Source organism: Trichosurus vulpecula, chromosome 6 (genome assembly GCF_011100635.1).
Source record: "Trichosurus vulpecula isolate mTriVul1 chromosome 6, mTriVul1.pri, whole genome shotgun sequence".
Taxonomy (NCBI): domain Eukaryota; kingdom Metazoa; phylum Chordata; class Mammalia; order Diprotodontia; family Phalangeridae; genus Trichosurus; species Trichosurus vulpecula.
This window is the reverse complement of record NC_050578.1, coordinates 44,051,045-44,062,602: the sequence shown is the minus strand read 5'-3', so window position 1 is coordinate 44,062,602 and position 11,558 is coordinate 44,051,045. Positions and strand designations below refer to the sequence as shown.

The window sequence follows — 11,558 nt, the reverse complement described above, 5'->3', positions numbered from 1 at the left end:
ACATGGCCATGCCAATCATACTTTATGATGTCTTTTACACCACTTCTGACAAGTCATGAAATGACATAAACTTCAAAACACCACACTTAGCTTATGTAAGGGCATGTCCAATACAGCCCAACCTATGTGGAAAAGCTCTGGTTGGAGCTACCACACTGAACAAGTCCTGTGAAAGACTGTGTGTCTGCTATCTAGACACCAGCCCAGCCAAATTCAAAGGGCTCAGCTAAACCCAGCCACATGACTGGCCATCAGATGAATTTTTTTTCAGCTACAGAAACTCCCACAGACTTTCTACTTAGGCATGGAGGAATTTCAGTTTTTATAAGTGGAAGCAGCTCTCATACTGACAAAATTATGGAGCCTTGAAATAACAAATAGGGACTATTAAAAATACTCCTGAAACAACATCTGAGATGGTACTTCTTCAAAATGTTTAGAAATTTCCCATTGATTCCGAATAACTGAGGTAGGGGTATACGGGACAGCTATCTGGGAAGCGATATTCTTTCTGGCTCTTCTAAAAGAAAACTAAGGAAACTTTTTAACTCCTTCTTCCAGGGCCAAGGATTAGGCAGAAAAGTGAATTTGTCATTTCTGCCAGCTCGGAAGATGGACACTCCCCTGCAACATGGCTAGCATGGATGAGCGTCGATCTTGAACCAGTCTGGGTATCACAGTTTTGACAGGCTAACTGTCAAAAAATGGCCAAGGTCCTTAACTTTGGAAACCAAAATGCTTTGTAATAAGAGTACTTGACCAAACTGAGGCATGGCCCATTATCAAGACAAAAGTAAAAACACGAAATTAAAAACAAGGGCCAAAAATGAAACAATGAGTTTGTTATCTGGGTAAATGGCTTGAAGTGTCAGAGCAGAGCTGTTCTACGTTAGCAGACAGAGTTTCTTCATTGAGAATTCCCTGTACCAGTAAAATCCCAGGTCTGGCCATCTATACACAGGAGAATATACACCCTTACATATGTAAATGCATTTGCATGAATTTTTTAAAAATGTATTTATACAATGTTTATAACAGGGTTTTGTTTTTCTTGCTTTCTCAGTGGGGAGTAGGGATGGGAAGAAAAGAATGTGGATCTGAAAATAAAATAAAATGTACTTTTAAAAATATGTACAGTATAAGCTATGTCTAACAGCTTTTCTTCTTCAAAAGGCACCAAGGTAATCTAAAGTTAATTCTTTAGAGATCCAAAAAGATCATGCTCCAGGTAGATAGGTCCTTAGATACCTCATGATCTCATTTGTCCAGTGCAGATCCCAACCCTCCCCCTACACACACACACACACACACACACACACACAAACACATATCCTGTGCAATTCACATCCATGCTTTTTTGTAAATTCTTTAGTAAGGATCCACCCAATGCACCGAACCTCTTCCTCTGGTGATCTTCAAGGCCCAAGAAAGTCACAGAATTTAAAAAACAACAAAGCACTGAATTTAAAATACTCCATTTGAGGGCATGGAAGACAGAAATGTTGCAGTTCAACTAATTCTACCCAAATAATATCTATCCATCAAGTTGTCTGCCTTCCCACGCCCTTTAGGATTCCCTGTGATCTCCATTTGTTCAATATTCATTTTCATCCATTTCTGTAGGCAATGTGGATGAAGAAAAGCCATTCTCAGGTACAGGCTTTCCATAGTGTCTTTCCTCTAAGAGTGACCGTGGGGCTCGCACAAAGCATGTCTCAAAATACTCCAAGGATTCCCCATCTTCTTTCTCCATCAAGAACTGGTATTCTCCAAACCGCACGATGCACCTGCCCGGAAGGTCCATTTTATTGAGATAACCAAGTTCTATGTTGCCCACAAGCAGGCTGGTTTTCTTACTCAGGTTTTTTATTTCAAATGAGAGGACTGGACTGTTGAATTGTTTAAATGGCTGCAGGGAGAACTGAACTCTGGAGACTTGTTTGTCTTGAAAGGTATAATGACACAGGTTGGGACTCCGGCCAAACTTTACCACTTCCATGGATGACAGCTTTTCTCGATTAAAAAACCTCAGTCCCTGAAACACCTGATTATGATCTTGGTTCGGATGATAGACTGTAACTTGGAAGCAAGTGAGTGTTTCCTCAGTGTCTGCATCCTCAAAGCTGGTCATGGCGGGCATCAGAAGGAGACCTACCAGTAACAAATGAATCATAAAGTTAGCATATCACCAAATAGTACTGCAAGACTTCCCCTATGAGAACTACAATAAATTCTTCAAGGAGGAAGGTGATGTCTAATATTAAAAGAATTTTGTTGAAGTTTGTCTCCTAAAAGATTTGTTTGAGTTCCAAGTTCAGGAATAAGGGGCCTAATGTTACATATACAACATACTTCTGATTAAATTTAGTTGCTTAGTAAAATAAAGCCCTTAGCCCAGGGCCCTGTAAGAAATAAAACATTCAATTCAGTGCAACAAGAGAAATCCTGGTTACACAAAGGCAGAAATCAAAGCGTCTGGATAGGCTAAAATCAAAAGACTCCTTGTTTGGGAGATGGAACTTAAGCTGAGCCTTGAAAGGACTTAGGAATTCCAAGATGCATATGAAAATCTTTTTGACACCAATAATGTAAGCAACACAATAGTATATAATTCAGGGGTGCAAGGTACCTAATCAGGCAGCTGGCTGGCACAGTGAGTAGAGTACCAGACTCATCTTCTCGAGCTGAAATCCAGCTTTAGACGCTTAACTAGCTATGTGACCCTAGATAAGTCACTTAACCTTGTTTGCCTCAGTTTCCTCATCTGTAAAATGAGCTGGAGAAGGAAATGGCAAACCACTCCAGTATCTTTGCCAAGACAACTCCAAATGGGGTCACGAAGAGTTGGACACGACTGAAAACAACTGAACAACAAAGGTACCTAATCGTTTTAAAATTAGAAAATTTAAGCTACTTTTTGAAAAGGGAGGAAAAAAATAGCTTCTCTTATTCAACCTAATACTCATGAAAAAATCTTAAAGGAATCTCATCTAATAACCAAAGAACTTCAGGATCAGGGAGCATTTTCTAAATCTTGACACTTCTAGAAACCCATCAAGTTCTTAGGTTATGCTGACAGGCTTCAGAATTCTGTATTCTTAAGTCTTTTCAAGTCAAGTTTTTCTCAGCCAGAGACTGTGGACCATAGGTGCAAAATGGGGAATATCCTCTTAGACATGGCCAATGTGCTATCCTAGTTGGTTCAACCATTCTTCTTTATTACAAAGAAGGGTTTCATTTTCAGATATGCAGGTCCTTTGGCAGTAACTAGGATAGTTTTTAAAGTTTTAATGAAACATTTATAGAGATAGGCACTGGACTTGTGATTTTATTGGTATTGTGTAACTACCAATCCAGGTCAGGACCTTAAGAGAGTTGCCTAGGCAGAAAGGTGAAGTGGTTAACATAGCCAGGATATGACAGAGGTAAGACTTGAACCCAGTTTGTCCTGGCTTCAAGGCCAGCTCTCTATCCACTACTACACCAGGCTGCCTCTCATGAAACATTTTTTTTAAAGAAAGAAAAAAAGTACATTAAAAATAAATAATAAAAAGCATTCAAGAGAAGGAAAATTATTAAGTATTTTACTAGAATTATAATAGGATAGTAGAGTTGTTTATCTTTATCAATTATTTCTGATGAATTAACAGCCAAAAAAGTTATCACTAGCCACAAGTACCACAAATTAACTGTTAACCTCAACATCTGGATACTGTTAATATCCCCATCTCCCCAAGGCACATGTTATGTTGTGTTTTCTCTCCTTGATCGCTAGTGTATAAAAAGTAACATAAAAAATTTGGAGGAACTGCTGAAGATGACTTCTTAAGTCTTCATTTTACATATGAATAACTGTCATTTATTTTTCAATTGTAATTTTTTTCAAAAGTTATTTAATCTCTGTGGACCTCATTTCCTCATTTGTAAAATGAAGGGGTTGGTCTGGCTAGCCTCAAAGTTCACTTTCTGAATCAATGATCTTATGATCTTAGCCTATTACGCAGTTATGCAAGTATAACTGAAAAAATAGATTTAAAAAGAAAAGTCATTAAATTCTTAATTGCCTATGCTAATGAAGATGTTTAGCAGTACACCTAATCCAAAGTTCTCTTTTATTTATTGTTTGAAGCTCGAAAATAAAACTTATTGTCATTCAATTTAATATTTATTAAGCACTTATCATGGATAAGACACAGTAAAGATAATATACATTTAATATTATGTTTTATTTGGATTAATAAAGAATTTTCATGAATTCCCTGACCATACACTGTAGAAAACTAATGGGCAGCTTAAAATCCAAAAAGTGAGATTCATCTCAAAATATTAATAAAAAATTGGCAAGTGAAAGCTAAAAAGCAGACAAAAAACCAGATCAACCAATAAGCCTTTGTTCGGTGCTTTTTATGAGGCAAGGGACTACAAATACAAGAGTGACCTAGTCCCTACTCTCAAAGAGTTTACATTCTATGAGATGGGATTAGTGAATTCATTGTAAATCTTATTTGGAGAGAACTTTCTTATGAGAACGCTCCTTAATCAGGAATTGGTCTCCTTTAAATGTAAATGATAAATTATGATCCTAGAAATTTAAAAATGGGCCCATAGAATGATAAAAAAGGTCCAATAACCAGGTAAGATGTTTTAAAAGAGAAGACAGGAAAGTAATAATTGTCAGTGTCTTGTCAACCTGAGAAGATGCTTTGATTCTAGATGGTCTTCATAGAATTGTTAGAGTTAGAAGAGACCCTTAAGAAAATCTACTACAACCCTTTTATTTTATAGATGATGAAACTAGGGCCTTGGGATATTAGGTGATAACATAGTACTTCTGCTCTGAATCCAGAGGATGTGTGATAGAATACCACCATTGCCATTTGCAACCTATGTTCCTTTAAAGAGCCTAGGACCTTTAACTAAACTCTTTGGAACTCAGTTTCTCCAATTATAAACCAAGAAGGCTGTACCTGATCACCTCCAGGTACTTTTAGCTCTAAGTCTATGAAGCTATGACTTGATCACTATGATATAGCCTTTGACTCCAAGTTCAATGGCCCTTTCCACTATAACACAGCTGCCTCCCATGGCTATGCCTAGATAGACCCCCGCTCTGTAAGGCCCAGATTAACGGACCAGGTACTTGTACTACCAATATGGTAGGGAAAACCACCACAACAGCAACAACAGAATTGGAATAAGAAGATACAGGTTCAATTCTCACCTCAATCACTTAGCAGCTGTGTTCACTTAGGCAAGTCAGTTAATTTCTTAAGCCTCAGTTTCCTCATTTGCAAAATGAGGATAACAATAATCAACTGATCCCCCAGGGGTGCTGTGATCAAATTAGACAATATAGGTGGAGAGCTATTCAAGTGTGGTTTAGTGTCCTTATTGTTATTACAATGTTTGACAGAGAGAAGAAGGGTCTACTGAGGCATAAAGAAGTTGCCATCTGTGCCTGGGTAGAACAATGAAACCAGACATCCTTAAATTAATTAATTATTTCAATTAATTATTTAATTATTTGATTATTATTTATTAATCAATTAATTATTAAAACAACATCCTACACCTAGACAGTGGAGAGAGGTACGCTAAGGGTGCCATTGGCCTCTCATGATCTATGTTTAAAATTGACTGAAATAGACATGATGCTAAAGCATCACTCCCTGGCCTTATCAGACTGAGAAAAGACAGGTAGAAACTTCACCTACTGAAGCAGCCTACTGGTGTGACTTTTAAAATTTATCCTTAAATTTTGAAGCCACAGAGAGTTAATACTATCCCAATGTGGCTTTGAGGCAGGGTGGCATATAATAGTGGTATATTGAAAAGATGTATTTAATGGCCCCTTATCTGTTATGACAGATAAGGAAAGGATTGATAATGTTAATGTTGGTCCATGTGAAGGGAATTATAATTTTCATAATTGATATGATATGTGTAATGAATATACTGATAATTTAGATTTTCTAGAATTGCCTCTTCTAACTTGTGAGTCAGAAGCTCACAATGCAGCTTGAAATAATTAATCAAACCCTTGACAACACAATCACTGCATTCTTGTGCCTGTATACCTTAATCAAAGTGAATCAAAGATTGTAAAACCTATTCCTGTAACAGATCTCTGGTCCTGTGACCCACCAAGTAATGACCCTCAACGAACTGAATCAGTGCTGTTCCCACAGAACTTCAGGACACCTGTATCTTGGTGATTGTGGGATTCGTGGGCTTGTGGGAACTCAGGCGCTGGGTAACTATTGCTTGTAATCCACCTTCCCCCCAGCCTTCCCATTGTGATTTATGTTATCTAACCTCTGCCTTCACTACTGCAAGATGGAATCCTGATCAGGAAAATTTCCAATTTGCAAATCTGTTCCTCATAATGAAACTAATTAATTAAACCTCTGCTTGATTACTGACACTTTGTCTCTGGCTTGCTGTTTCATCATTCTCAGGTTAGAGACTGGCTTGGTAAAATCCTGGTTATAATGCATCATAAAAATACACCATACAAAAGGATGTTCTCTGATCTCTAAGGGGCCAGATGGAATTGACGGAAACTTGGAAAACTAAAACCTTCGGAAGAGGGAAAACAAAACAAATTTTAAAAAACCCACCAACCTGAAAATTCCAAGGAGGCAGAAACCTGTATCTCTGTTATCAAAGAAGATGGATTACAGTATAACACACTTTTATTATCAGAAATCCCCAAAGATCATAGGGTCAAAGGTCCAGAGCTGGAAGGGACCTCAGAGGCCATCTTGTTGAGTGGAATACTGAAATAGTGAAGCACCCCCCCACTTCAGCATGGGAAAAGACCTTACCTCTCCTACCATCCACCTCCCCCCCCACCCCTCCTATATTTTTATAAACTGCTCTGCTGAGAAAGTAGAGATAAGAAATTACATCAGCAGACAGACACCTGCGAGGTCCTGCTTCATCTAACTACTACTCCCTTCTTGCTGACAGACACCTGCAAGGTCCTGTTTTATCTAACTACTACTCCCTTCTTGCTGACAGACACCTGCAAGGTCCTGTTTTATCTAACTACTACTCCCTTCTTGCTGACAGACACCTGCAAGGTCCTGTTTTATCTAACTACTACTCCCTTCTTGCCCTTGGTCTCACGCCTGTTTCTTTTTGTTCTTTGTTGCAGGGGAAAAGTTTCTGCATTTAGAGTGTGAGCTCCAAACCCAGTCATGGGAAGACGAGCCAGTGCAGGGGTGGGGTGGGGGGTGGGAGGGGACGACTCTGCATTAGGGTCTATATAACTTGCTTTGAGCTATATGCCACACACACATGTGCTGACATCATCTTGGGCCACGCTGAGGTGTATCCTTTCTCATGAGAAAGTAATAAATTCCTTTTTGCCTTTTCTCAAGAATGGTCTCTGTTTTTAGTGTGAGTAGTGGTCTCTGACCCACACGTTGTCAAACCCCTTAATTTTGCAGATAAGGAAACTGAGGCCCAAGAAGGCTTAGGAGTAGCTAGATGGTATGGTGGATAGAATGCTAGAATTGGAGTAAGGAGCTCCTGAGTTTTAATCGTGCCTCCAGCACTCTGGGTGCTTAACCTCTCTCAGCCTCAGTCTCCTCACCTGTAAAATGAGACGGTTGGACTTTTGGCTCTAAATCTATGTTCCTATAGGCGACTTGCTCACAAGTGGCAGAACGAAGATTTGAACTCTGTTCCAGTGTGTTCTAAGTATAGCACTGTGGTGCTTCCCTGGAGGCAAAAACTGGGTGGGGAGGAGAAGGAAGTAAGGGTGAATCAGAAAAAAGGGCATCACAATACAAAAATAGCATTATTAAATGCTAATAAAAATAATAAATGAACTAGAAAGTGTACAGTATGAACTCAAAAGATCCTGGGCCAAGGGGAGAGCTGAGTAGAAGGGGGCCAGGAGGCCCTCCTGGTTGATTTTGTCAGGAGGGAACTCCAAGTTACAGCAAAAACTAGTGATAGCATACCTCCAGTGAGACCTCCAATAGCCAGAACGAGGCCAAGTTTGATGAGATGATCTCTAAATTCCCTTTTGACCCCAAGATTCTAGGACCCAAAGTGGATGAGTAGCAAAAGGAAAACAGGCACCCATAGATGGTCTTTTCTGACCTATTCCCTTATACTCTAAAAGAACTAAGTTGAGCTTACCTTTAGGGAGACCTTACTATTAAGTCTACCCAGATCTCAGTGGTCATAAAGCCCATCCCCAAATCTCCCCAAATGCCAACTGATACTATCAAATGTAAACTCCTTGAGGTCAGGGACTGCTTCATTCTTATCTCTGTATTCCCAAGGCCTAGAACAGTGACTGGCATATAGAAGGTATTTAATAGATGCTTGTTGATTGAATAGAGTTCTTTAAGAAGGTATAAAGCCTTTGATTTCACAATTAACAATACTTCTATGGATGTGACTGTTCTCTTTAAAGCAGGGCTTCTTAACCTAGGGTTCATGAACTTGTTTTTCCTCATATTTTAATAACTTTATTTCTGATCCAACCATTCTGGAGATCAATTCAGAACTATACCCAAGGGGCTATAAAATTGTGTATATATACCCTTTGAGTCAGCAATACCACTTCTAGTCTGTGTCTCAAAGAGATCAAATAAAAGGGAAAAGGCCCTATATGTACAAAAATACTGATAGCAGCTCTTTTTGTGATTGCAAAGAATTGGAAACTGAAGGGATACCCATCATTTGGGGAATGACTGAACAAGTTGTGGTACATAATTGTAATGGAACACTATTGTGCTATAAGAAATGATGAGCAGGATGTTTTCAGAAAAACCTGGGAAGACCTATATGAACTGATGCCAAGTAACAGAAACAGAAACAGGAGCACATGTACACAGGAACAGCAATACTGCAACATAGTCAATTTTGAAAGACATAGCTACTCTGATCAATACAATGATCCAAGACAATTCCAAAGACTCACAATGATAAATGCTATCCCTCTCCAGGGAGAAAATTGATGAATTCCAAGTGCAGATCCAAGTAAACTTTTTTTTTACTTTCTTTTTCTTGCTTTTCATTTATTTAATTAGTTATTTTTGCTACACGGCTGATATGGAAAATATGTTTTGGCCATCTTTGTTATGACCGTCACCCTGACATTATCCTGGTGACTGTGAGCTCTGATAGATGAGTTTCTGCCTTATCTAGCCTGGAACCAGGAAAAAAGACGGTGTACTACTGTACCCTGCCCCTCCAAACATACTTTCCTTTCTTGCTCCTCTTTATCATCTTTCTCAATTAGAATAGAAAGTGCTTTTGGACAGGGACTGGCCTACTTGCTTTTATTTGTATCCTTAGAACTTAACACAGTGCCTGACATATAATAAGTGTTCTAGTTAGATAGGTAGGTAGGTACGTAGATAGGTAGGTAGGTAGGTAGGTAGGTAGGTAGATAGATAGATAGATAGATAGATAGATAGATGGATAGATAGATAGATGTTCTATCTATCTTGTAGTTGGGTGGTGCAGTGGATAGTGTTGGGCCTAAAGTCAGGAAGACTCATCTTCCTGAGTTCAAATCTGGACTCAGATCCTTCCTAGCTGTATGACCCTGGGCAAGTCACTTAGAATCCTGTTTGTCTCGATTTCTTCATATATGAAATGAACCAGAGAAGGAAATGGCAAACCAGTATCTTTGCCAAGCAAACCCCAAATAGGGTCACAAAGAGTCAGATACAGTGAACAACTATCTCTTCTCTATCATCTCTCTGTGTCTATTTGTCTTTGTCTTTCTATCATATCTATCAATCTCCCAAAGTTCCGGAACCATAAAAGCTTTACTCACTAGATGTTGCCCAACAGTAACTGGACATCTATTGTAGGAATGGAAGTGTTTTCAAGTTACTGAAAGTATAGAAAATTTCTCAACTAGCCTGCTTTCTATTAGCAGAGATAGGAAAGTCCCGAGGAACCAACTTTCTTTTGTGGCCTGCAGAGCCAACTTTAAGGAAGGAAAAATACTACCCTGACAAAATTAGACATAGTCACTCTAGAAAAACCCCTGTGCAGCACAAACAACACTCAAGAGTCAGGAAACCTGGGTTAATATTTCCTTATTAAGTCTTGACACCCTAAGTCACCACAATAGATGAGTGGGCAGCACAGCAGAGTGGATCAGAGTTAGGAGTCAGGACCGAGTTCGAATCCTCTTTCTGATGTAGTCTGGCCGTGTAAACCTAGGTATTTTTTAACCTCTCAGTTCCCTAGACAACTCTCTTAAGACTGGACTGCAATCCTGCACTGGTGGAAAACGTTTCCACAGTGGGAGCTTTGATGAACTCCCAGGCCTTGCAATATTGCTCTTCTGCATCCCGGCTTTTCCATAAAGACTCTGAGCCGTCCTGAAAGAGGCTGGAGACCATAGAAAAGTTCCCAAACCCGGGAATGACCGGGATCCAAGTCCTAGCGCTGCTGCAACCTTCTTACTTGTCTTGGGAGTTTCAATTTTTCTTACCTGTAAAATGCGCGAAGTGGAAGACGTTTAAGGTCCCTGAGTTCTCAACCTTTACGGGCCACTTGGGCTACGCACTATTCTGAGCCCACTTATGTTTCCCGGTCCGAAAGAGATTGCGGGAAACCAAAACTCACAATTCCGTCCGGCCTCCTTCCACTGGCCTTGCCTCTACTGGCCCTGGGGACGCAAGGTCAAGTGCACGTTATTTTCGTGGGCACTTCGGGGTTTTTGTCGGTTATTTCCTTCCTTTTTCCCATCACCTCGTCCTTACTTGGTCCATCTACGTTTCACTTTCCAAAGTGTGTCTCAAACCGCCAAGACAAGCCCATCAAGAAGAAAGAAGGGCCTCTCTTTTACTTTCCTCTGTCCCCACCACTTTCTGAAGCAGATAAGCCGACGCCAAGGGTCTGACCCCAAGTACCTCCCCTTCCCTCCACGCGCTCCCGGGGAAGCAGCTATTCCAAGGCTGGAAGATGCTGTCTGCCTGCGCCCTGCCCGCCCTGCCCAGGTCGGGCAGGATGGGCCACGTAATTGGGGTACAGCCAAACCGGAGGGACGGGCTCCTCGGAGGAGGCTGCCTCCGCCCCCTTCCTCTTACCTGTCTCGGCCAAGGCCAAGGCGACTGGATGCAGCGAGACTGGAGCAGGCGGCCCCGCGGCCGCTGGCTTGGGAGAGGCAAAGACGTGGGGTTGGCGGGGCTAGCAAAACTAAGCTGACTTTCCGCTGAGCTGAGCCGGGACTTCTCCCTCCTCCAGGTGCGAGCGGGGAAGAAGAACTCTTTATTTGTAGAGGAGGAGAGAGATCTGCAGGACTAGTACCTCCTCTTCGCCATCTCTCCGCCTCTGCTCAGTCTCGTGACGGTGGCGATGAGAATTGGGAGAGGAGGGGCCAAGGCAATTATGAAAGTCTGCCAAAAAAAAAAAGTACTTGTTTCTGTGCAAGCTGCCCCAGCAACAAGCCCATTGGAAGATGCGGGGGTGGGGTGGAGGTTGGGCGAGATGGGGATGGGGCCGAAGTGATTTATGGGGAAGTGTTTAGGAGAAAGGTCCCAAAAACCCCACGCATTGCGAGTGGTTGCCTA

The 11,558-nt window shown here is 40.8% G+C and overlaps 1 protein-coding gene across 2 annotated transcripts; it reads right to left on the bottom strand.

The window, feature by feature from the left end:
- Nucleotides 1-1,117: 1,117 nt before the first annotated feature.
- TIFA (TRAF interacting protein with forkhead associated domain) lies at nucleotides 1,118-11,289 on the bottom strand. Of its 2 annotated transcripts, none has more exons than XM_036764466.1 (2): nucleotides 11,076-11,289; nucleotides 1,118-2,151 (listed from the first exon to the last, which is right to left on the bottom strand). In XM_036764466.1, exon 2 carries the CDS (start codon nucleotides 2,138-2,140, stop codon nucleotides 1,595-1,597), a length of 546 nt encoding a protein of 181 aa, XP_036620361.1. In that variant the 5' UTR covers nucleotides 2,141-2,151; nucleotides 11,076-11,289; the 3' UTR covers nucleotides 1,118-1,594. The 2 variants fall into 2 exon arrangements, with proteins under 2 accessions (XP_036620361.1, XP_036620360.1); XM_036764465.1 differs by lacking the exon at nucleotides 11,076-11,289 and adding an exon at nucleotides 10,478-10,605.
- Between the last annotated feature and the right edge of the window lie 269 nt (nucleotides 11,290-11,558).